At 50.0% G+C, this 26,679-nt stretch overlaps 1 protein-coding gene across 1 annotated transcript in view; it reads right to left on the bottom strand.

Moving 5' to 3' along the window:
* Window positions 1–26,679, bottom strand: part of sf3b2 (splicing factor 3b, subunit 2) — a 69,781-nt gene that overhangs the window by 23,813 nt on the left and 19,289 nt on the right. The window contains exons 7-12 of the mRNA XM_073031565.1: window positions 25,320–25,459; window positions 16,822–16,927; window positions 12,713–12,798; window positions 9,967–10,161; window positions 3,452–3,601; window positions 3,183–3,263 (exon numbers count right to left, since the gene is read on the bottom strand). Of these exons, the coding sequence (XP_072887666.1) occupies window positions 3,183–3,263; window positions 3,452–3,601; window positions 9,967–10,161; window positions 12,713–12,798; window positions 16,822–16,927; window positions 25,320–25,459 (758 nt within the window). The remainder of the gene's footprint in view (window positions 1–3,182; window positions 3,264–3,451; window positions 3,602–9,966; window positions 10,162–12,712; window positions 12,799–16,821; window positions 16,928–25,319; window positions 25,460–26,679) is intronic.

Here is a 26,679-nt window from a genome sequence, read left to right as displayed (position 1 = left end):
TGAGGCTTTAATAAAGCACTGTTAAATCCTCACTTGGAATATCGTGAGCAGTTTTGGGCCCCTTGTCGTAGAAAGGATGTGCTGAAACTGGAGAGGGTTCAAAGGAGGTCCACAATGAAGAGGTCCGATGAAGAGCGTTTGATGGCTCTGGGCCTGTATTCACTAGGATTCAGAAGAATGAATGGGGATCTCACTGAAACCTATCGAATGGTGAAAGGTCTTGATAGAGTGGACATGGAGAGGATGTTTCCTATGATGAGGGAGTCTAGGACCAGAGGACACAGATAGAGTGGATGTGGAGAGGATGTTTCCTATAGTGGGGTAGTCTAGGACCAGAGGACACAGATAGAGTGGATGTGGAGAGGATGTTTCCTATAGTGGGGGAGTCTAGGACCAGAGGACACAGATAGAGTGGATGTGGAGAGGATGTTTCCTATAGTGGGGGAGTCTAGGACCAGAGGACACAGATAGAGTGGATGTGGAGAGGATGTTTCCTATAGTGGGGGAGTCTAGGACCAGAGGGCACAGATAGAGTGGATGTGGAGAGGATGTTTCCTATAGTGGGGGAGTCTAGGACCAGAGGACACAGATAGAGTGGATGTGGAGAGGATGTTTCCTATAGTGGGGGAGTCTAGGACCAGAGGGTACAGATAGAGTGGATGTGGATAGGATGTTTCCTATAGTGGGGGAATCTAGGACCAGAGGGTACAGATAGAGTGGATGTGGAGAGGATGTTTCCTATAGTGGGGGAGTCTAGGACCAGAGGACACAGATAGAGTGGATGTGGAGAGGATGTTTCCTGTGGCGGGGGGGGAGGTCTGGGACCAGAGGACACAGCCTCAGAATAGAGGGGCATCCATTACAACGAAGATGAGGAGGAATTTCTTTAGCCAGAGAGTGGTGAATCTGTGGAATTCTTTGCCACAGGCAGCTGAGGAGGCAAAATCTTTACATAATTTTAAGGCAGAGGTTGATATATTCTTGATTGATCATGGCACGAAAGGATATGGGGAGAAGGCAGGAGTTTGGAACCGAGGAAAAACGGACCAGCCACGATCAGAGCAGACTCAATGGGCTGAATGGCCTAATTCTGCCCCTTTTTCTTACGGTCTTTATCTGTCACATGTACATGAAACATACAGTGAAATGCATTGTCCTGCGTCCCTTCCCCCCGCCCAGCCCAGCACTGGTGAGCGCAGCCGGTCGATGTAACACACGTCGCCACAGCAGCGGGGTTGCCATGGCAGTGACACCGTTCCTGACCACCGGTGACGTAGCCGGTCGCTGTAACACACAGCACATCGCCACGGCATCACGGCGGTTAGCGCGGCGCGATTACTGCTCGGGGAATTTTAGAGTTGGGAGCTCAATTCCTGCTGCCGTCTGTGAAGCGCTGTCTCTCAGTAAGTCGTCCGCAAGTCAGTAAATAAAATAATGCTGGAGGGATCCAGCAGGTCAGGCAGCATCTATGGAGCAGAATGAACAGTCAGCTTTTCCGGCCCAGACCCTTCGATCAGGACTGCATTTCCAGCATCTGCAACGCATACAATTTCCTGCAGAAACTGTATGCAATGCAGAATCTCGCAATAAATTCCAATTTCATTCAGGGCTTCAAATTGAATTTTAAGGAATCAGAATCAGGTTTATTATCACCGGCATGTGACGTGAAATTTGTTAACTTAGCAGCAGCAGTTCAATGTAATACATGATCTAGCAGAGAGAGAGAAAAACTAATAAATAAAACATAATAATAAACAAGTAAATCAATTATGTACATTGAATAGATTATTTAAAATGTGCAAAAACAGAAATACTGCATATTAAAAAAGTGAGGTAGTGTCCAAAGCTTCGAAGTCCATTTAAAATGGCAGAGGGGAAGGAGCCATCCCTGAAGGAAAGGGTACTTGGTCCTCGTCCTGGGTTTTGTGGGGACGGGAAGGGTCCAGGCCCCGTTCAGGTTTCCCCTGATGGTCCCCCACACCCCAAAGGTGTGTAACTCACACCAAACGCCAGTAGAACTCAGCAGGATGGGCAGCATCTATGGAGGGGAATAAGCAGTCGGTGTGTTCCCTGATCGGAACTGGAAAGGAAGGTGGAAGAAGCCTGAATAAGGTGGTAGGGGGAGAGGGAGGAGTTCAAGCTGGAAGGTGAGACCAGGTGAGGAGGAAGGTGGAATCTGAGAGAGGACAGCTGCTTCTCCCTCTTCCTTTCCTTTCCAGTCCCGACGAAGGGCCTCGGCCCGAACGTCAGCTCTTTATTCCTCTCCACAGATGCTGCCCGACCTGCCGAATTTCTGCAGCATTTTGTGCGTGTTGCTCTGGATTCCCCGCAGCTGAAGAAGCTCGTGTTTACGACCTGCCAGTCACTGCGTTAGCTTACGTTCAGCCTCTCGAGCTCGTTATGTAACAGATATGGCCCACTGAATGAACCAGGCCTGCTTAGATCATCAATTTGGCCCAAAGACAAATGATGCAGGTTCATTTGCTGAGGGAAGATTTTACTCTCCCCGGCACTCTGATTGTTTTTGACCACAAAACATGGGAAAAATTAGGCCATTTAGCCATTGAGCCTGCTCCACCATCCAATTATTTACTTAGAGAAACCGCGCGAACAGGCCACAGAACACCCCCCACCCACCCTGATTTAACCCCAGCCTAACCACAGAACAACTTACAATGAGCGATTAACCTATTAACCAGGAAGTCTTTGGACCGTGGGAGGAAACCGGAGCACCCAGTGGAAACTCAAGCAGTCACAGAGAGTGTCTTGTGCACAAACTCCTTAGAGATGAGGTCAGGATTGAACTCTGAACTCCGATGCTCCCTAGCTGTAGCAGCGTTGTGGGGCCCTTCAAATGCGTAGTGTTGACGTTGGGTAATGGTGTCAGTTAGCCTTAGGGCAGGCCGGGACAGAGAGAGACAGACAGCAATCCCATCCACTGGAGTAGAATTAGGCCATTCAGCCCATCGAGCCTGCCCTGCCATCGATCATGGCTGATGGCACAATTATCAAAGCCGGCGGTGGTTCAGATGTGTAGCGCTGACGCCGGGCAGCAGGGTCGCCCGGCCCGGGGGCAGAGTGACGAGAGAGGAGAGCGCGCGCGCGAGAAGTGGCAAATCAGAGAGATCCAACCCACCCACTCAACAGGAACCCAAGCCCCCTCTCGCACACGCTCCACGTACCTGCTTCAGCTCAGCCACGCTCAGACGGTTCAGCCGTCGCAGCTTCTTCTTCGACAGCTTGGGGAGCTCGTCCTTCTTCATCTGACGGACGGAAGGGTCAGAGTTAGCTCACCGTGCCCGCTTCAACGCGCCACGCAGCGCCAGTCTGCCGGAGGACTGTGACGTGGAACCTACGGCTACAGACAGCCGTGCAGCTCAAGTCGGTCGACTACTGAGATGGGTGGGGGGAGGACGAGTCCCGCGGGAGGGGGAATTCCTCGCACACTTACCACATCGTCGTCGCTGTCCCCCTCTTCGTCATCGTCACTGCTCCCTTTCTGCTCCATCTCGAAGCCCTTCCTCTTCATCACCACCGTCGACTCCTGCTTATCAGCTCGGTCTGGTTCCTTGTCTTTGTCTTTCTTCACATCGTCGGTCAGCTGGAAGGGGGGAAAACAAGGCGTTACACAGCATTTGCACATGCTGCCGGCAAAGAGCACGGGCTTAGCTTTGGTCACCCGTTTATAGGAAAGATACGGCTTTGGATTAGGGTGCAGAATTATTTTTTCCTTCTAGATTTCCTAGTTCTTTTTAAACATATAACAACCCTTGTGAATGCGAATTCTACTAATTGCATGACAGCTTCATTTTCTAGAAGATTCTAAGTTTTTCTGCAGGTTGATCGGAATGTGCTTTACCTCGAGCCTCAAAACCAGACCCTCCAGGAGGACCACAGCCTTGCGATAGGGTTTGGAGGCTCGCGTGCCTCAACGACCCGGGGAGCTACGTTGGCTCGGGTCAGGGCTTTATGCTTTGGCGCTTGGTAGGGTCACCCATGCCAAGCAGGGTCAAAGGGTAGAGGTCAGACTAAGAATGGCCCACCGGTCCTTCAGGTTCGGGGGTCCAGCTCAGGGCCGACAACCCTGACTGGTCAAACAAGTCTGTTACGGAAACAGACAACGAAGAATCCTTCTTCATCTGAGTGTAATAGTATTTTAAGAGCCTCCACCCGGGACTTGCCTGACTGACAGTAGGAAAACAAAGAGGAAGCTACTGACATGGTGAAGGAAGCCCTGAACAGCGTCAGAGATGGAGGACCATCAACGCCAGCGGTGTAACGGGGAGCAAGTACGAAACGACCACGACCTCTCTTTCCTCGCCTTGCTTTATCCGTTCTTTGTCCTTTATTCTTGTAGCACTGAATAAAACAGCCGTAACTACCAAGTTTCTTTGCCCCATTCGTGACGCCTGAATAATCTCTAGACCATTATCACTGGATCCAGCCGTGATTAAACAGGAAAGAGGGGAAGAGAAGATTTACGAGATGTTGCCAGGACTAGAAGCCATGAGTTAGAGCGAGAGGCTGGCTAGACAGGATATGGACTGTAAAAGCACGAGGCGTGATCTTATCGAAGTGTTTAAAACTACGAGAGGTGGATGGTAAAAAAGTCGTTTCCCTGCGGTAGGAGAGTCCAGAACAGCGAGCATAGGGCGAGGGTGAGAAGGGAAAGATTGAAGATCTTTGCAGCTCAAGATCTCAGTGTTAGTAATTCTTGCACAATTGACACATCGGCTGCTTGTCGGTCATTATGTACAGTCAAGTCACTTTTATTGTCATTTCGACCATAACTGCCGGTACAGTACACAGTAAAAATTAGACAACATTTTTCCAGGACCATGGTGTTACATGACACAGTACAAAAACTAGACTGAACTACGTAAAAAACAACAGAGGAAAAAAATTTACACTAGCCTACAGACCTACCCAGGACTGCATAAAGTGCACAAAACAGTGCAGGCATTACAATAAATAATAAACAGGACAATAGGGCAGTAAGGTGTCAGTCCAGGCTCTGGGCATTGAGGAGTCTGATAGCTTGGGGGAAGAAACTGTTACATAGTCTGGTCGTGAGAGCCGGAATGCTTCGGTGCCTTTTCCCAGACGGCAGGAGGGAGAAGAGTTTGTATGAGGGGTGCGTGGGATCCTTCATAATGCTGTTTGCTTTGCGGATGCAGCGTGTGGTGTAAATGTCCGTGATGGCGGGAAGAGAGACCCCGATGACCTTCTCAGTGCTATATGCTCAGGAATGCATACATCTACATTTGCACAGTACTGTATATTATGTTTTTCCAGTTACCAAATAACACTTCACATTACTGAGCTAACACAAAGCCAAACGCTCTTATTTCTGTTTCACAACCACCTTCCTATTTTAACCAAACGCAAAAGTTTTAGTCACCCAAGTTATATAGATGTGCCTAAGACTTTTGCTCAGTACTGTATAGTCATAAAGTACAGCACAGAAACAGGCCCTTCAGCCCATCTAGTCCGTGCCAAGCAATGAAACTGTCTACTCCAATATAGTATCTGTAAGAAAATGAATCTCAAGTTAATATATAGTAACTTATTCTTATTTTGAGAATAAATTTACTTTGAAATTTGAACTTGAACTTTGAAGTGGACTGTAACAAAAAAGGTGAAACTTTCCTGATCATTTCGGAAAGGACGGGACGTTTTCATTCCACCTGGGAGAGACAACGTGCACCGACTTTAACATCGCAACCAGACATCACCTGCACCGGTGGAGCATCACCGAAGGATCGGTCTGTGCTTTTCCCGATGGAGGGTAATGGATCGGAACGTGAACTCCTTATTCCCCTCCATAGATGCTGCCTGACCCGCCGAGTTCCTCCAGTGAATGCTGTGCGTTTCATTCTTAAGCCTCTAGTGCAGGGGTCCCATACCTGGGGTCCACTGACCCCTTGGGTAATGGTAGGGGTCCGTGGCATTAAAAAAAAGGATGGGATCCCCTGCCCTGCTCCAGCAGGATCTGAACTGACCCGTGAAAGTACTGCTGACTGAGCGACAGTGGACTCAAGAACATTTAACACACTGTAATGTTTCATGCTAGTGTAATGGTTTCTCTGTAGCAGCAGTGGGTGGGTTAAGACTAGAGATAACCGGGGCCTTGGAATGTGCGCCGGCCAACGAGGGACGATGTTTTCTTTCTTGTGTGCCCGAGCGAAGGTTTCGCGGGCTTTTGCTCGACAGAAGGTGGAGAGAGAAGATGCCAGAAGAGTGGACGTGGAATGGGGTCGGGAATCGACGCCCGGGGGGGGGGGGGGGGGGGGGGGATCAATGAAATCAATGGAGAACTAACAGACGGGAACACTGAGCTCCAACCTTGCACACTGGACCGTTTCATGAGAACGGGCCCTTTTGCTTTTTTGTTTCTATAGTCAAATTAAGAATTATAAAGCTCAATCGTTTAATTGCATATTGTGTCCTGTTTGTAATTTCCGGGTACTGATTTGCAACAGGGGAACACATCATGCCACATCCACCCAAACAAGATTTCTCAAGTTCGGCCGGCCCGGAGGCCGTCTTCCCCTCGATTAAGCCGCTAGCTGAACCCAAGGGTTACAGGTACATACGTCAATAGTAAATGCACTTTGAGCAGAGTCCCCACCAACACTCCCTCAAGTGCAGCTTGTAGAACACAGCTGAAAGCCCAGCAGGACGAGAACCTCGACGTTCGACTGCTCAGGGGTTCCCGGGCGGCCAGGTCACCGAGGGTCGATCTGGGCCAAAACATATCGGTGCAGTTACAAAGGAGCCATGGCATCAGCTAGATTTCACCAGCAGCTCGAGGAGGTTCAGTATGCCATCAGAGACGCTCGCAGATGGACCGCGGAGAGCATTCTAACTGGCCCCATCACCCGTCCGGCACGGAGGGGCCATGGCACAGGATCGGGAAAAGCTGCTGAAAGCTGCACTGGCCCCCCCGGCATCAAGAACACCTTCCAGAGACGCTGCCTCAAAAAAATAGAAGCGGCATCCGTCATTAAGGACCCCCGACACCCAGAACGCTGGGGCCTGAAGACACATACCCAGTGTTTTAGGGACGTCTCCTTCCCCTCCGCCATCAGTTTTCTAAATGGACAATGAACCCATAAACACTATCTCACCGAATCTTCATGTGCTTGCTGTCTTGCGTGTGCTGTGTGTGACTATTGGTATTGTGTTTTGTATCTTGGCTCTGGAGGAACGCTGTCTTGTTTCGCCGTATTAATGGGTATTCATATAAGCTATGATGATATATGGTTGAATGACAACTACACTTGAACTGAATTGATTACGTTAGGAGGAGGATCACTGGACTGAACGATAATACAAACGCTCAGGCAACAACGATTTCCGATGAGAAAATCCAGCTCTCACCCGCTGACATTTACGGCGTTTCCATCGGTGAATGGCCCACTATCAATTCCTGGGGAATTACCGCCGATCAGAGACTCGACTGGAATAACCATATAAAGATTGGCTTTATCTGTCACGTCCACTTCGAAACTTCATGAAATGTGTCGTCTGCGTGACCGGGGACAGCCCACAGAGTCGCCGTGCTTCCAGCATGAACTCAGAGTGGTGGTTGCCTGGAATGTGCTGGTCAGTATGGAGGCAGAGGCAAATACATTAGAGGCTTTTAAGAGGCATTTGGATAGGCACATGAGGAATATGGAGGGACATGGTGTAGGAAGGAGGGATTAGTATTTGGGTGATTTATTTGCCTTTTAGCTGGTTCGACACGTCACTGCCGACTCTTAACGGCAGCACATCCTTTCTTAGACAAGGAGCCCAAAGCTGCTCATTCTTGCTATTGAGGGAGTGCAGCGTAGGTTCACGAGGTTGATTCCCAGGATGGCGGGACTGTCATATGCTGAAAGATTGGAGTGACAGGGCTTGTATACACTGGAATTTAGAAGGATGAGAGGGGATCTGATTGAAACATATAAGATTATTAAGGGATTGGACACGCTAGAGGCAGGAAGCATGTTCCCGATGTTGGGGGAGTCCAGAAGCAGAGGCCACAGTTTAAGAATAAGGGGTAGGCCATTTGGAACGGAGTTCAGGAAAAACTTTTTCACCCAGAGAGTTGTGGATCTGTGGAATGCTCTGCCTCAGAAGGCAGTGGAGGCCAATTCTCTGGATGCTTTCAAGAAAGAGTTAGATAGAGCTCTTATAGATAGCGGGGTCAAGGGATATGGGGAGAGGGCAGGAACGGGGTACCGATTGTGGATGATCAGCCATGGTCACAGTGAATGGCGGTGCTGGCTCGAGGGGCCGAATGGCCTACTCCTGCACCTACTGTCTATTGTCAATACTCCGAATGTCCAATGCTCACAGGCCCTCGGTATTACTACATCCTTGCTTTTTATATTCCAGTTCACTCGAAACGAAGGCTCTGGCTGCCCACACGCCAAGCCTTCAGAAACGGAAGCAGGAAATTGTGAAAAGTCTGAACTGTAACGCTGCAGCCCTCCCTGCACTCAGAGCTCCCTGCTGGAGAACGAGACTGCTGACATTGCCCCACAGCTTAACCGGAAAGAGAAGGATACACAAAGTAATTGCAGGCTAATTAACTGAAGCTCAGTGATGAGAAAATTACTGGAATCTGCGCTAAGGGGCAGTGTAAACCTTCACTCAAAAAGGGAAAGATCAATCAAGGACAGCAGGCTTGAGTTTGTAAGGTTAAGGGGCGGCACGAGTAGAGCAGTTAGCATAACACTTTAAAGCGTCTGTGACCTGAGTTCAATTCTCATGACTGTCTGGACGTTCAAAGTATATTTATTAACAAAATATGCATGCGTTAGACAACCCTGAGATTCGGCTCCTTACAGGCAACCACGAAACAAAGAAACCCAAAAAGACTCCATTAAAAATAAAAGACCAAACACCCAAAGAGAAGAGAGAAAAAATAAACAAAATCAGACAAACAATGAAAGCAAGCAAACGGCGTTCAGAACGAAAGAACGGGCACGAAGCCCAGAACAGCCAGTGCAGGCCACAGCCTCAGTTCAGCGCAGAGCCAAGTATACGTTGTGGCGACCTCAGACACGGAGCAGGCCGCAGCCTCGTTGCAGGGCCGAGGAAAACGTCGTGGAGCGGAGCCGGCCTGCCCCTCGCTGCTCATCTCGACACCCTGCCTTTTCAATCCATCTGGCCAGGCGTTTAAATCGCCCAGGCAGTCTCCTCAAGGTTACGTGGGTTTCCTCCGGGTGCTCCGGTTTCCTTCCAAAGGCGGACGGGTTAAGGTTCGGAAGCTGAAGTTGAAGGCCACGCTGGCGGCCTAAGCGTGGTGCCACTTGCGGGCAGCCCCCAGCACAGCGTCAGATTACGTTGATCATTGACGCAAAGGACCACTTCACTGTGCGTCTTGATGTACACGTGACAAATAAAGATAAGCTCCTTTTATCATGTTTGGATACGTTGATCACAGGCGGCCCCCGCTTTTCGAACGTTCGATTGACGACAACTCGCTGTTACGAAAGACTTGCATTAGTACCTGTTTTCGCTAACCCAAGAGGATTTTCGCTTTTACGGAAAAAAAAAGACTCCTGCTTTATACGTGTGTTTACCCTGAGAAAGACTACCCTGACCGTGAAGCCTCGTGCAGGCAGTTGTTTGCGCATACGTGTACTTGTGTACACGCTGATTTTTTTCTCCAAATCGATTTTGGTTCGCTGCCTTCCCGAGCCTGATAAGTGAAACTACACCGTACCTACAATATTTCTACTTTATATAGGGTATAAATTTATTATATCATTCCTGCTTTTACTATATGTTAGTGTTATTTTAGGTTTTATGTTATTTACTTTGATTTGGTATGTTATTTTTTGGGTCCGGGAACGCTCAAAAAATTTTGCCATATAATGGTAATTGCTTCTTCGCTTTACGACATTTCGGATTACAAACTGTTTCATAGGAACGCTTTACCTTAAGATTGCGGGGGAAACCTGTACTTACCCTGAAGGTCTCAAATATCCTCTTGAAATAGATGAAATTGGCGTCGAAGACTTCAGGCTCCTCGGTTACGTACTCCACCTCCACCTCCGTGTCGGTGTCCACAACCTCTGCTTTCTCTGGCTTCTTCTGTGCGCCGTTCTCCACGCTGTGTCCTGCCTTCTTCTTCTTCTTCCTGTTCCTGCGTTTCCGATTTTTCTGGAGGGGGAAAAAAAAAACGGCAATCTGTATTCGCCGTCTCCAAAATTGGACGTTCAACCTCGGAAAGATGTAGCGGGTAGAGCAAGCACATTGGATCCCGAAGTAAAATATTGGAGGAGCTCAGCAGATCAGGCAGCATCTAAGGAGAAAAATTAACAGTCGAAGTTGAAGGGTCTCGGCCTGAAACATCGACTGTTTATTCCTTTCCAAAGACGCTGCCTGACCTGCTGAGTTCCTCCAGCATTTTCCCTGTGCTAGTCTGGATTTCCAGCATCTGCAGAATCTCCTGTTTATAACTTGCACTTATCGCAAGACCTCACTTCAAGGATGAAGCGAGGCAGATTTTTCACAGCGTGAGGATGTGACGAGTGGCTATATAAATGTGGATATTTTTAGTTGTCGTTAAAAGCTGCGTCTCTGTCTGGCTCACCGACCGCGATAGCTAATCAAAGGATTTACATGATGCTTGTACCAAACTGTGTGGCCATCTGTAACCTGGGGTCCCTGTGTAATTCTGGCAACGTCTCCAGGGCTTTTTTTTCCTGCAGCGAGAAGGCTGTTCAATCCACTCGAAACTAGTGAGCATTTTCAACAGGGCCACCTTGAACCTAAACCCCACATTCCTCTCTCTGCCTTGGCAAGATTTGAAACGCTTCACCCTCCTGGAGATATAACTGGGTGCATCACCCAGGACACGCCTTCTTCTCATTGTTACCACCAAGGAAGGGGCCTTGTAATTATTGTAATTTACAGTTCTGTTATTATATATTGCAATGTACTGCTGCCACACACCAACATATTTCATGACATATGCCCGCGATGCTTAACCTGATTCCCTTGTGATTTGAAGAGACGCAGGCTTGGGCTTAGGTCCCGAAGTAATTCACTGGCTGTTAAGTACGGTCAGAAATCCGGTTACTTTTGCAGTAGGGGGCACAAGGCACCTTGTAGTGCAGGCGGAGACCCCACCAGCTATTTCATTAATGCATGTTGATGGTGTGGTGCTCCCTCGGCATTAAACGCGACCCCTGGGCTGGATGCTTGTCAGGTCTCTGGGGGGGAAGCCAGCCCACACCCACTTCCCTCTGGCGTTGGTTCAGTGCTGCCCTCTAGTGTTCGCTCCACGTCACCCTCTGGTGTTGGCTCGGTGGAAGAACAAGCTGGACCAGGTCAACTTGCCACGTCACACCATTCATACCACTCATGGACTTGGGCTATACATTTTATTTTCTTTGTGACTTTTTTTTCTATGCTTGTCTGAAATGGTGTGCCTCAGGGATCTGTACTAGGTCCAATGTTGTTTGTCGTATACATTAATGATCTGGATGATGGGCTGGTAAACTGGATTAGTAAGTATGCAGATGATACTAAGGTAGGTGGCGTTGTGGATAATGAAGTAGGTTTTCAAAGCTTGCAGAGAGATTTAGGCCAGTTAGAAGAGTGGGCGGAAAGATGGCAGATGGAGTTTAATGCTGAGAAGTGTGAGGTGCTACATTTTGGCAGGACTAATCAAAATAGGACATACACGGTATAAATGGTAGGGCATTGAAGAATGCAGTAGAACAGAGTGATCTGGGAATAATGGTGCATAGTTCCCTGAAGGTGGAATCTCATGTGGATAGGGTGGTGAAGAAAGCTTTTGGTACGCTGGCCTTTATAAATCAGAGCATTGAGTATAGGAGTTGGGATGTAATGTTAAAACTGTGCAAGGCATTGGTAAGGCCGAACTTGGAGTATTGTGTACAGTTCTGGTCACCGAATTATAGGAAAGATGTCAACAAAATAGAGAGAGTACAGAGGAGATCTACGAGAATGTTACCTGGGTTTCAGCACCTAAGTTACAGGGAAAGGTTGAACAAATTAGGTCTTTATTCTTTGGAGCGTAGAAGGTTGAAGGGGGACATGATACAGGTATTTAAAATTATGAGGGGGATAGATAGAGTTGACGTGGATAGGCTTTTTCCATTGAGAGTAGGGGAGATTCCAACAAGAGGGCATGAGTTGAGAGTTAAGGGGCAGAAGTTTAGGGGTAACATGAGGGGGAACTTCTTTACTCAGAGTGTGGTAGCTGTGTGGAACGAGCTTCCAGTAGAAGTGGTAGAGGCAGGTTCGATATTGTCATTTAAAAAACAAATTGGATAGGTATATGGACAGGAAAGGAATGGAGGGTTATGGGCTGAGTGCAGGTCGGTGGGACTAGGTGAGAGTAAGCGTTCGGCACGGACTAGAAGGGCCGAGTTGGCCTGTTTCTGTGCTGTAATTGTTATATGGTTATATATGGAAATTGTAACCATACGTGTACCATGGGCTGTTGGCAATGCATTTTGCACCTTGGCCCCCGAGGAATGCTGTTTCTTTTGGCTATAATCACGTAAGGCTGAATGGTAATTAAACGTGAAGATAAAGGATTGGGTGTTGGCGGAGTGCTGGATGGGAAGAGGAGGAGGAAAGTGCCTGTGACACAGTGTGCTCCGTGTTAATCCATGGATCGGGGAAAAGGGCAGCGGTGGGCGGGGAACTCGCTCGGCATCCTGGAGCCATGACAGACCTCTTTCTTCGATAGCGACGATGCAAGCTCCTCATCTTCTGTCTCGGCTGGGGTTAGGGTGGCTCCGACTGCTGTCTCCACCTCTTCTGTAAAGACATAAGCAGCAACACTAGACCACAGGTCATAGGAGCAGAACTGGCCGTTCAGCCCACTGAGTCTGCCCTGCCGTTCCATCACGGGTGATTTATTAACGCATTCAACCCCATTCTCCTGTCTTCTCCCCATAACCTTTGACACACTTACTAATCAAGTTTAAATATACCCAATGATTTGGCCTCCACTGTTGCCTGTGGCAATTAACACCACAAATTCACCATGCTCTGACTGAAGAAATTCCTCGCCATCTGGACTCTAAATGAACGTTCTTCTCTTCTGAGGCTGGGCCCCCTTATGGTATTCCCATCCTTTCCACGTACGCTATCTATACCTTTCAATATTCCATAGATTTCAATGGGCTTCCCACCACATTCTTCTAAACTCCAGGCTTACAGCCAGCAATTAGCTTGCTCGAGGATCAAACAGAGCTATCAAAGACCAAAGAGTTGATTGCGGACTTTAGGAAAGGGCAAGACGAGGGAACGCAGACCAATCCTCACTGAGGGATCAGAAGTGGAACGAGTGAGCAATTTCAAGTTTCTGGGTGTCAACAAGTCTGAGGGTCTATCCTGGGCCAATGTATCGATGCAGCCACAAAGGCCGCCCGACAGCAGTTATATTTCATTCGGAGTCTGAGGAGATCTGTACGTCACCAAGGACACTCACAAATTTCTTCAGATGAACTGCAGAAGGCATTTTAAGTGGCAGCATAACCAACTGGAATGGTGGAGTGGTGGGGTGGGATACCGCACAGGATCGATACAAGCTGCAGGAAATTGTAAACTTCAGTCAGGCACATCATGGGCACATCTTCAAGAAGCGACGCCTCAAAAAGGACCCCCATTATCACGGACTTGTTCTCATTTCTACCATCCGGGAGGAGGTACAGGAGCCTGAAAACACACACATTCAACTATTCAGGAACACCTTCCCCCCCCAATCTGCCATCAAATTTCTGAGTGGACAACGAACCCACGAACACCACCTCACTATTTCTTTTCTCCACTTATTTAACTTCTTAATACAGGTGGCCCCCGTTTTTCGAACGTTCGCTTTACGACAGCTCGCTGTTACGAAAGACCTACATTGGTACCTGTTTTCACTAACCAAAGAGGATTTTTGCTGTTACAAAAAAAAGACGCCCGCTTTATACGTGTGTTTACCCCGAGAAAGACGGCAATGACCACGAAACCTTGTGCGTGCATGCGTGATCTTTTTTCTCCAAATCGATTTTGTCTTGCTGTCTTCCCGATTGTGATAAGTGAAACTACACCGAAATACAATATTTCTACTTTACATAGGCTGTACATTTATCGTATCATTCCTGCTTTTACTACACGCTCGTGTTATTTTAGGTTTTGTGTGTTATTTGCTTTGATTTGGTAGGTTATTTTTTGGGTCTGGGAACTCTCAAAAATTTCTCCATATAAATTAACGGAAATTGCTTCTTCGCTTTACGGCATTTCGGCTTACAAACAGTTTCACTGGAACACTCTACCTTCGGATAGCAGTGGAAACCTGTATTTGTAGTTTTTAATACATGTTGCACTGTACTACTACCTCATGACGACAAATGCCGGTGATATTAAACCTGATCACGTCTCGCGTGCTAACCCTTTTGTTCCCAGAAGGAGGCGTGAGCCTCCTCTTAAGCCAGCACATTCTCACTTAGATGAGGAGTCACGAACAACGAGCTCGCCCTCGAGCAAGACCGATGGGTCAGCTGTGGAATTCGGGAGGGCACACAACAGTCCTCCTCGAGGGCTCAGCTGTTGAAAGGGTGAGCAGTTTCAAGCTCCTGGGTGTCAATGTCTCAGAAGGTCTTCTGTACCCAGCACATTGATGCAATCATGAATACGGCATGACAACCTCTATACTTCTTCAGGAGATCTGCACCATCAAAGACACTCGTAAATTTCTACAGATTTACAGTGGACAGCATTCCTCCTTCTCCAGCCCTTTAGCTCTTACATCCATCATCTCCAGCTTCATCCCCTCTCCCCCAAATCCACCCACCTTTCCCCTCACCTGGTCTCACCCATCACCTCCCAGTGTCTCACTTCATTCCACCTCTCCCCCACCCACCCACCTTCCCCCTCACCTGGTCTCACCTATCACCTCCCAGTGTCTCACTTCACCCCCCCTCTCCCCCACCCACCCACCTTCCCCCTCACCTGGTCTCACCTATCACCTCCCAGTGTCTCACTTCATCCCCCCTCTCCCCCACCCACCCACCTTCCCCCTCACCTGGTCTCACCCATCACCTCCCAGTGTCTCACTTCATCCCCTTCCCCTACCCACCCACCCACCTTCCCCCTCACCTGGTCTCACCTATCACCTCCCAGTGTCTCACTTCATCCCCTTCCCCTACCCACCCACCCACCTTCCCCCTCACCTGGTCTCACCTATCACCTCCCAGTGTCTCACTTCATCCCCTTCCCCTACCCACCCACCCACCTTCCCCCTCACCTGGTCTCACCTATCACCTCCCAGTGTCTCACTTCATCCCCTTCCCCTACCCACCCACCCACCTTCCCCCTCACCTGGTCTCACCTATCACCTCCCAGTGTCTCACTTCATCCCCTTCCCCTACCCACCCACCCACCTTTCCCCTCACCTGGTCTCACCTATCACCTCCCAGTGTCTCACTTCATCCCCTTCCCCTACCCACCCACCCACCTTCCCCCTCACCTGGTCTCACCTATCACCTCCCAGTGTTTCACTTCATCCCCCCTCTCCCCCACCCACCCACCTTCCCCCTCACCTGGTCTCACCCATCACCTCCCAGTGTCTCACTTCATCCCCCCCTCTCCCCCACCCACCCACCTTCCCCCTCACCTGGTCTCACCCATCACCTCCCAGTGTCTCACTTCATCCCCCCTCTCCCCCACCCACCCACCTTCCCCCTCACCTTGTCTCACCCATCACCTCCCAGTGTCTCACTTCATCCCCCCTCTCCCCCACCCACCCACCTTCCCCCTCACCTGGTCTCACCCATCACCTCCCAGTGTCTCACTTCATCCCCCTCTCCCCCACCCACCCACCTTCCCCCTCACCTGGTCTCACCTATCACCTCCCAGTGTCTCACTTCATCCCCTCTCTCCCACACCCACCTTCCCCCTCACCTGGTCTCACCTATCACCTCCCAGTGTCTCACTTCATCCTCTCTCTCCCACACCCACCTTCCCCCTCACCTGGTCTCACCCATCACCTCCCAGTGTCTCACTTCATCCCCCCTCTCCCCCCACCCACCCACCTTCCCCCTCACCTGGTCTCACCCATCACCTCCCAGTGTCTCACTTCATCCCCCTCTCCCCCACCCACCCACCTTCCCCCTCACCTGGTCTCACCTATCACCTCCCAGTGTCTCACTTCATCCCCTCTCTCCCACACCCACCTTCCCCCTCACCTGGTCTCACCTATCACCTCCCAGTGTCTCACTTCATCCCCTCTCTCCCACACCCACCTTCCCCCTCACCTGGTCTCACCTATCACCTCCCAGTGTCTCACTTCATCCCCCTCTCCCCCACCCACCCACCTTCCCCTCACCTGGTCTCACCTATCATCTGGCAGCTTGTAGATCTCCCCCCCCCCCACCCTTTATTCTAGCTTCTGCCCCCTTCCTTTCCAATCCTGATGAAAGGTCTCAGCCTCAAAGGTCAACTGTTGATTCCCTCCATAGATGCTGCCAAACCTGCTGAGTTCCCCCGGGGGGTGGGGGTGGGGAGGGTGTGTGTGTGTGTGTGTGTGTGTGCGCGCGCGCATGCGTTGCTCTGGATTTCCAGCGTCTGCAGAATCTCATGCTGATCACAATGAACTTGACTTTCAAAGGGGCTAACCTCTACCCTCTCCATCTCCTCATCTCACCAACCTCCACACGTCTGATAGTGAGCACAGGCAGGCCCAGCTACTGGATCCTACGCGGATCACCCCAACCGGAGCTCAAATCTACACGGCACCCCCCCCCCCCCCGCCCCGCGGACTGCAGGGAATCAGACTCGAGTTCAGCCTACCCGATGGCTCCGTGTTTGCCGTCAGCTCCACCTGCCGCTGCTCCTTCAGCTGAAGGATCTTCTCGAGGACTTGGGGAATCTTTGGCCCAGGGCCCACGTCGTCGCCCTGCAAGGGAAGACCACGACCGTAAGATATAGGAGCAGAATTCGGCCATTTGCCTCGTCAAGTGCCCCGCCATTCCATCGCGGCTGATCCAGTTTCCCTCCCAGCCCCAATCTCCTGCCTTCTCCCCGAATCCCTTCAGGCCCTGACCAATCGAGAATCAATCAGCTCCTGGCTTGGCCTCCAGAGCCGCCTGTGGCAACGAATTCCAGATTCACCACTCGCTCGCTAAAGAAATTCCTCCTCATCTCCATTCTAAAAGGACGATCCTCTCGCCTGAGGCTGTTACCCAACTTTACAGATTACACATCCTCACATAATAATAAACTGTGGAATTAGACAGACAATTACACCAACAGGGTAAGCAACGTGGTAGCATAGCACGAAGCTATTGCAGGGCCCGTGACATTCTCTCTGTGTCCTCGTGGGTTTCCGACAGGAAACGTTTGGTGGAGGATATTACCTCTAAAAGGAGGTTCTACTAGTTATTAAATACAAGGGTTCGCATACTTTTCGCAGACACGAGAAGTACAGTTGTTTGTGTGTTATTAGTTTAGGCAGATGGTGTTTGTTCAAGGATCAGACCGCCATTTTGTGGGAAAGCCAGGTGATTGCAAAGGGTTTGCAAACTTTTTCTTGCAGCTGCAGGGTTAGGGTTAGTGGGTCGTGGCTGTGCTACGGTGGCACCGGACACTCGTAAGCTGCCCCCGGCGCATCCCCGTACTGCATTGGCTGTTGACGCAGAACAGCGCTGACAAATAAAAGCTAATCTCCTGCCAGAGCCGAGCGGCGTCAAAAATCAATGATATTTTAAGTTGCAGGAGTGTGGGATGGGATGGGGATATCAGTGTCAGCGATCGGGGTTCAATTCCCGCTGCTGTTTGTGAGGAGCTTGCACCTTCTCCCTGTGGCCGTGTGGGTTTCCTCTGGGTGCTCTGGTTTCCTCCCACAGGCGGGTTAGTAGGTTAATTTATTTTCTGAGATGCAGCGCGGAATAGGCCCTTCGAGCCGCGCCTCCCAGCGAACCCCTGATTTGGGGCAATTTACCATGACCAATTAGCCTACCAAGCGGTAGGCCTTTGGACCACGGTAGGAAACCGGAGCAGCCTCCTCACACGGACACAAGGAGAAGATACAAACTCCTTGCGGACAGCATGGCCTTGTTGGGCCAGAGGGCCTGTAATCAAGCTGTATCTCCAAAATAAAATGCATTACATTGATAAACCTAATAGATCACCCCTGCTGATGACCAGCATGGTGCTTCCCTCCCTTTGGGCCAGAGGCCATTCTGACCATCAAACACCAGCTACTAACCCTACATTATCTTCAAAATTTCCCCCCACATTCTCATTAATTCTGCATTCCACCCCCCCCCAACTACAATTACCTATCAATCCACACGGCTTTGAGACAGGGAAGAAATATTACCATAAGACACAGGGGCAGAACTGGACCAGGGCCTGCTCCGCCATGCCTCATTTACCACCACTCAACCCCATTTTCCTGCCTTCTCCCCTAACCTTCAACACCCTTACTAACCAAGGGGGCCGACTGTGGATGTCGCGTCCTAGCTGTCTACGTGATGCCCAAGCCAGGGCGGTACCATGTGGAGAGCGAGCTGTTCCCCGTGCAGCAGACTCCCCCTCTCCACTCAGACGATGGACCCGAAGGAAAGGCAGAGACCGACAGAGTTTGGCACCAGGCGCGGTGCAGGAGTTGGCAGCCTCGGTGTAGGCCTGGCCTCGGGGACTCCAGCTTGAGGGGGTATAACCGCAAGGCAGTGGAGGTTTGAGAACAGACTCTTGTTTCTCCCAGATGAGCCCCCTTTGCTGACAACTAACCAAGACCTTATCAAGAGATGCTCCGAGTGACAGGTACAACATGTAAACTACACAGACAGCGCCAAAGGTTCAGGATCGAACCCAGGTTGTGGTGCTATGAGGCAGAGGCTCAGCATGCCTCCCTGGACTCTGAGACACTCAACTGTGACATTGAGGGAGAGTAAGATTTGGCTCAAATGGAGGGAAACCATTTCTGCTGGTCGGGGAGCGTGGGTCCGAGGGCAGGGTCGACACATTAGAACCTGCGTTCCAAAAATGAAGAGTTAAAAAGGAGCAGGTAGAAATAAGGAACTTAGAGGGATTTGATTTTAGCGAACCATTTGAATGGGTTAGGGCGAAATGAGCCCGGACACAGGGCAAGATGGTGATGCACAGAGCTGCACAGACCCTGGTGCGGTGTGGAGTCCGCACGTTCTGCGCGTGCGTAAGGTATTCATCCGTAAGTTCTCCCTGTGACCGCGTGGGTTTCCTCCCACAGTCCAATGGCGTACGGGTTAGGGTTAGCGAGCTGTGGGCATGCTAGGTTGGCACCGGAAGTGTGGTGACACTTGCGGGCTGCCTCCAGCACATCCTAGGACTGTGCAGGTGGTTGATGCAAACAATACATTTCATTGAGTTTTGATATTTGGATGGACTGTACATGGGGTAACTAAAGCTAAGCCTTTCAATCCCTTTTCTCCCTCAGACTACGTGGGTTTCCAATGTCCTCTCACATTCCCAAGATGAGCGGGTGTATTAATAGGCTGCTGTAAACTACCTCACAGTACGAAATAAGACATGGGTAAAGAATTAGGCCATTCAGCCCATCGCGAATGCTCTGCCATTTGATCACGGCTGATTTATTTTCCCTTTCAACACTAACCTTCTGCCTTCTCACAATTGTCGACACCTTACTAATGACGTCCACTTTAAATATAACCATTGACCTGGTTTCCACAGCCGCCTGTAGCAACGAATTCCACAGACTCATTAGGAAGGACGTTGAGGCTCTGGAGAGGGTGCACAAGCGGTTTACCAGGACACTGCCTGGTTTCGAGGGCACGGGCTGTCACGAGAAGCTGGGTAAACTTGGGCTGTTTTCTCTGGATCGGTGGAGGCTGAGGGGAGATCTGATAGAGGTTTATAAGCTTATTAAAGATAGGGAGTATCCAATTCCTATGATAGGAATGTCTAACACCAGAGGGCACGCATTGAAGGTGAGAGGGGGTAGTTTCAAATGGGGACGTGAGAGGCAAGTTTTTTAAAAAACTCAGAATGGTGGATGCCTGGAATGTGCGGCCTGGTGTGGAGGTAAAGGCAAATACTTTAGAGGCTTTTAAGAGATGTTTAGATAGGCACATGGATGCAAGGAAGGTAGAGGGATATAAATTAGCTTTTTTTTTTGGGGGGGTGGGGTGGTTTGATTTACTTTTCAGCTGGTTTGGCGCAACACTGTGGGCAGAGGGGCCTCTGCACTCTTCTGTATGTTTGTTCTATGATTCACCACGTTCTGTGTAGAGAACCGGCCCCCAGCCTGGGGTCCACGGATGCCTTGCTAATGGTATTGGTCCACGGCACAAAGAGAGGGTCGGGAGCCCCAGTCTAGCGAAATTCTTCCTCATCTCTGTTCTAAAGTGGCATCCTTGTATTCCGAGGCTGTGCCCTCTGGTCATGATGAGGCCAAACTCAAGATGGAGGAGCAACACCTCATATACCGTCAGGGTAGTCTCCAGCCCTTTGGTCCGAACATCGAATTCTCCAACTTCTGATAATTCCCTCCCTCTCCCTCCCCCCATCCCACTTTCACTGTCTCTTCTAGCTGCCTATCACCTCTCATGACTCTGCCTTCTTCTACTACCCATAGTGCTTTCACCTGAGATTCCTTCTTCACCTCTCCTGCCTATCCCCTCCCTGTTTCCCCTCTCCCACCCCTTGATCTTTCCTTTGATTGGTTTTCCACCCTCCCCCTGCCTTCTTTATAGAGCCCCTGCCCCCTTCTGCTTTAGTCCTGACGAAGGGTCTCGGCCCAAAACGTTGACTGCTCATTTCAACGGATGCTGCCCGACCTGCTGAGCTCATCCAGCTTGTTTGTATGTGTTGATCCACTCCATGTGTATCCTCTGGTCCCAAACTCCCCCACTATAGGAAACATCCTCTCCACACCCACTCTATCTGTGGCCTCTGGTCCTAGACACTCCCACTATAGGAAACATCCTCTCCACATCCACTCTATCTGTGTCCTCTGGTCCCAGACTCCCCCACTGTAGGAAACATCCTCTCCACATCCACTCTATCTGTGTCCTCTGGTCCTAGACTCCCCCACTACAGGAAACATCCTCTCCACATCCACTCTATCTGTGTCCTCTGGTCCCAGACTCCCCCACTGTAGGAAACATCCTCTCCACATCCACTCTATCTGTGTCCTCTGGTCCTAGACTCCCCCACTACAGGAAACATCCTCTCCACATCCACTCTATCTGTGTCCTCTGGTCCTAGACTCCCCACTATAGGAAACATCCTCTCCACATCCACTCTATCTGTGTCCTCTGGTCCTAGACTCGCCCACTACAGGAAACATCCTCTCCACATCCACTCTCTCTGTGTCCTCTGGTCCTAAACTCCCCCACTATAGGAAACATCCTCTCCACATCCACTCTATCTGTGTCCTCTGGTCCTAAACTCCCCCACTATAGGAAACATCCTCTCCACATCCACTCTATCTGTGTCGTCTGGTCCTAGACCCCCCCACTATAGGAAACATCCTCTCCACATCCACTCTATCTGTGTCCTCTGGTCCTAGACTCCCCCACTACAGGAAACATCCTCTCCACATCCACTCTATCTGTGTCCTCTGGTCCTAGACTCCCCCACTACAGGAAACATCCTCTCCACATCCACTCTATCTGAGTCCTCTGGTCCTAGACCCCCCCACTATAGGAAACATCCTCTCCACATCCACTCTATCTGTGTCCTCTGGTCCTAGACTCCCCCACTACAGGAAACATCCTCTCCACATCCACTCTATCTGTGTCCTCTGGTCCTAGACTCCCCCACGATAGGAAACATCCTCTCCACATCCACTCTATCTGTGTCCTCTGGTCCTGGACTCCCCCACTATAGGAAACATCCTCTCCACATCCACTCTATCTGTACCCTCTGGTCCTAGACTCCCCCCCCCCCCACTATAGGAAACATCCTCTCCACATCCACTCTATCTGTGTCCTCTAGTCCTAGACTCCCCCACTATAGGAAACATCCTCTCCACATCCACTCTATCTGTGCCCTCTGGTCCTAGACTCCCCCACTACAGGAAACATCCTCTCCACATCCACACTATCTGTGTCCTCTGGTCCTAGACTCCCCCACTATAGGAAACATCCTCTCCACATCCACTCTATCTGCGTCCTCTGGTCCTAGACTCCCCCACTATAGGAAACATCCTCTCCACATCCACTCTATCTGCGTCCTCTGGTCCTAGACTCCCCCACTATAGGAAACATCCTCTCCACATCCACTCTATCTGTGTCCTCTGGTCCTAGACTCCCCCACGATAGGAAACATCCTCTCCACATCCACTCTATCTGTGTCCTCTGGTCCTAGACTCCCCCACGATAGGAAACATCCTCTCCACATCCACTCTATCTGTGTCCTCTGGTCCTAGACCCACCCCCCTACTATAGAAACATCCTCTCCAGATCCACTCTGTCTGTGTCCTCTGGTCCCAGACTCCCCCACGATAGGAAACATCCTCTCCACATCCACTCTTTGTAGGCCCTTCAAGATGTTAAGCGGCATAGAGAGACCGGACAGGGGGTCTGATCGGCATGTATGTGGGGCAAGAGGCGAATTCTGCAGAGATCCCAGAGGGCACAACCCTTTCCTCCATTTCCAGTAACATCGGACATGAAAGGTGACTGGCCACAGACTAGACTAAAAGTAAAGGGGAGCTGAGAGAGAAGTTTCTCCCATCACACAGAAGATGGTCGCTACGTGGAACGAGCTCCCAGAAGTAGTTATAGCGATGGGCACATACAATCTTTATTAGACATTGGGGCCAGGTCGTGGATTCAAGGTTGTTTAATATCATTTCCAGTGCACAAGTGTAAAGGAGAACAAAATAATTGTTGCTCCGGATCTGAAGCAGCACAAAAAAAAACCCACGATAATAAATAAAACACAATAAAAATAAAGACGCAAGATATATATATATATATATATATATATCTCACACTATATAAAGTGACACTAGGCACAGGAGTGTCTGTACATAATGTGACTGACAGGAAATGATAAAGTAGTGGTGGTTGGGGGTGGGTTAGTGGGTGGAGGTGTTGATCAGCCTCACTGCTTGGGGAAAGTAACTGTTTTTGAGCCTGGTGGTCCTGGCGTGGATGCTACACAGCCTCCTCCCTGATGGGAGGGGGACAAACAGTCCATGAGCAGGGTGGGTGGGGTCCTTCATGATGTTACTGACTCTTTTCCAGCGCCTTTCTGTATTTTTGTCCGTGGCAGCGAGTAGGCCGGTGCCGGGGACGGGTTGGGCAGTTTTGACTACCCAATGCATCTCCGGATGGGAATGCCAAAGTCATACAACACGGAAGCAAGCCTTTGGACCATCTCATCCGTGCTGATTGTTCCCCACTGAGCTAGTCCCATCTGCCCATATCTGGGCAATTGCCATCTACACCTCTCCTATAAACACATTGATCTTTAAAGTGCCTAGAAGCTCGTTCCCAAGGTGCACCATGCTCTACATGAAGCTGCCCCTGATGACCCTTTTAAATCTCTTGCTCCTCGTCATGTCTAACCAACCTTGAGTTGTTTTTTTGAGGGTGTTACCAGGAAAGTGGATGAAGGCAAGGCAGTCGATGGACGTCAGCAAAACCTTTGACAAGGTCCCACACGGGAGGCTGGTCAAGAAGGTTCAGTCGTTTGACATCCAGGGTGAGGTAGTAAATTGGATTAGACACTGGCTTTGTGGGAGGAGACAGAGTGGTAGTGAATTGTTGCCCCTCTGACTGGAGGCCTGTGCCACAGTGACTGGTGCAGGGTCCGTTACTGTTCGGCATCTCTTATCAACGATCTGGATAACGTGGTTAACCAGATCAGCCAATTTGCGGATGACACCCAGACTGGGGGTGTGGTGGACAGCGAGTAAGACTATTAGAGCTTGCAGCAGGATCTCGACCAGCTGGAAAGAAAATAGGCTGAAAAATGGCAGATGGAATTTAAAGCAGACAAGTGCAAGGTTTTGTACTTTGGTAGACCAACGATGGTGGGACTTGCACAGTGAACGGTAGGGACTGAGGAATGTGGTAGAACAAAGGGATCTGGGAATATAGGTTCATAATTTGTTGAAGGTAGCATCACAGGTAGATAGGGTCATTAAAAAAAAGCTTTTTTTTGTACAGAGATGGGATGTTATGTTAAAGTTGCATTGGTGAGGCCAATTTGGAGTATTGTGTGCAGTTTTGGTCACCTACCTACAGGAAAGATGTAAATAAGATTGAAAGAGCTCAGAGAAAATTTACAAGGATGTTGTTGGGTCTGGAGGACCTGAGTTATAAGGAAAGATTGAACAGGTTAGGACTTTATTCCTTGAAGGGGATTAATGCAAGCAAGCACTCGGGGCTCGGAGAGACTACAATTAGAGGTCATGGGTTTAAGTTGAAAGGGGAATATTTAGGGGAAAATTTCTACAGAGGGAGGTGCGAATATGGAATGAGCTGCCAGCAGAACTGGCGAATGCAGGTTCAACCGTAACATTATGAGAAGTCTGCATCAGAACTTGAATGGGAGGGGAGCGGAGGGACATGGCTTGGAGGGAGGTGCTATTGCCACTGAGGTCGGCTGGGACTACAACTAGAGATCATGGGGTTAAGGGTGAAAGGTGAAAAGTTTAAGGGGAACACGAGGGGAAACTTCTTCACTCAGAGGGCGGTGAGGGTGTGGAGGGAGCTGCCGGCCCAAGTGGTGGATGTGAGCTCGATTTCAACGTTTAAGAAAAGTTTGGATAGGTACACAGATGGGCTGTGGTCCCGGTGCAGGGAGATGGGAGTAGGCAGTTTAAATGGCTTCAGCACAGACTAGATGGGCCGAAGGGTCTGTTTCTGCACTGTAACTTTCCACGACTCTATTCGAGATTAGCTTCACGTACTTGGAAATGTAGTGAAATGCGTCATTCTGCATCAACAACCAACACGGTGCGAGGGCACGCTGGGGGCATCCCGCGAGTGTCCGGCGCCAACCTAGCACGCCCACAACTCGCTAACCCTAACACGATCGTGGCAGGAAACCAGAGCGCCCTGAAGAAACCCACCAGGACACGGAGAGAACATACCCACCTTACAGGCAGCGGCGGGAACTGAGCCCCGATCTGTGATCGCTGGCGCTGTTAAGCAGTTGTGCTAACCACTACGCTACTGTGCCGCCCCAGTGAAGGGGCCAGCACCTGAGGCACTAACAGCCGCCGCTCACTCCTCTGAAGCCAGCCTTTGCGGTCTTCCGATCTTACAGCCGCGGTTATTCGTATTTCGGCGCGAACGTGTCCGCCCAGCCCGGCGCAGTGACGTTACCTCTCTGTTCTCTTCTCCTGGTGGCGGGGGTGGTCCTCGGAGCCTGGCACCCAGCGCCGTCCCGGCCAACGTGGCGGTGGGCCCCGGCGTTACCGAACGCACGGCCACAGAGAGCGGCAAGGGCACGGGCGGTCCACTGCCTGGTGCAGGATAGACGACAAGGAGAGACAAGAAAGAGCTGCATTATACAGTGGCTAATAACAGCTTACATTTTTAATATGCCTTGAACATAGCTGAATGCCGCTCAGGCCTGGAAATATTGCACTTTGGAAGGACAAACCAAGGTAGAACATACAAGGTAAATGGTAGGACACAGAGGAGTGCAGTAGAACAGAGGGATCTGGGAATACAGATACAAAATTCCCTAAAAGTGGCGTCACAGGTAGACAGGGTCGTAAAGAGATCTTTTCGTACATTGGCCTTTATAAATCAAAGTACTGAGTATGAGAGTTGGAATGTTATGGTGAGGTTGTATAAGGCATTGGTGAGGCCGAATTTGGAGTATTGTGTGCAGTTTTGGTCACCAAATTACAGGAAGGATATTAATAAGGTTGAAAGAGTGCAGAGAAGGTTTACAAGGATGTTGCTGGGACTTGAGAAACTGAGTTACAGAGAAAGGTTGAATAGGTTAGGATTTTATTCCCTGAAGCGTAGGAGAATGAGGGGAGATTTGATAGAGGTGTATAAAATTATGATGGGTATAGACAGAGTGAATGCAAGCAGGCTTTTTCCACCAAGTCTAGAGGAACTTGGGTTAAGGGTGAAGGGGGAAAAGTTTAAAGGGAACATTGGGGGGCTTCTTCACGCAGAGAGTGGTGGGAGTGTGGAATGAGCTGCCAGATGAAGTGGTAAACGCAGGATCACTTTTAACATTTAAGAAAAACTTGGACAGGTACATGGATGAGAGGGGTATGGAGGGATATGGGCCAGGTGCAGGTCAGTGGGACTAGGCAGAAAAACGGTTCGGCACAGCCAAGAAGGGCCAAAAGGCCTGTTTCTGTGCTGTAATGTTCTGCGGTTCTATATTCGAATCTGACGTGAAATTTTTAAACACGAGAGATGCTGGACATCCAGAGCAATGCAACGCAAGATGCTGCAGGATCTCAGCGGGACTGTTGCGTGAGTGTTTGTGGGACCATACCCTGGTGAGGGTTTGTGTGTGCGTGTCCCTCCCTGGTGAGGGTCAGTGTGTGCATGCGACTCCCCCAATGGGGGGGAGGAGTGGTGTGTGTGTGTGCGTGTGCATAAAATTAGCTGCTTTGCAGCAGCCTGTCATGAGGAAAGAAGCAGGTTCGCTAGTTTGGTAAGAGACAGAATAAAAACGTTAACCATTTATTTACAGACAAACAGTAAAACATTC

Source organism: Hemitrygon akajei, chromosome 28 (genome assembly GCF_048418815.1).
Source record: "Hemitrygon akajei chromosome 28, sHemAka1.3, whole genome shotgun sequence".
NCBI lineage: Eukaryota > Metazoa > Chordata > Chondrichthyes > Myliobatiformes > Dasyatidae > Hemitrygon > Hemitrygon akajei.
The sequence above is the reverse complement of the archived record's forward strand: the minus strand, read 5'-3'. Positions and strand labels throughout refer to the sequence as shown.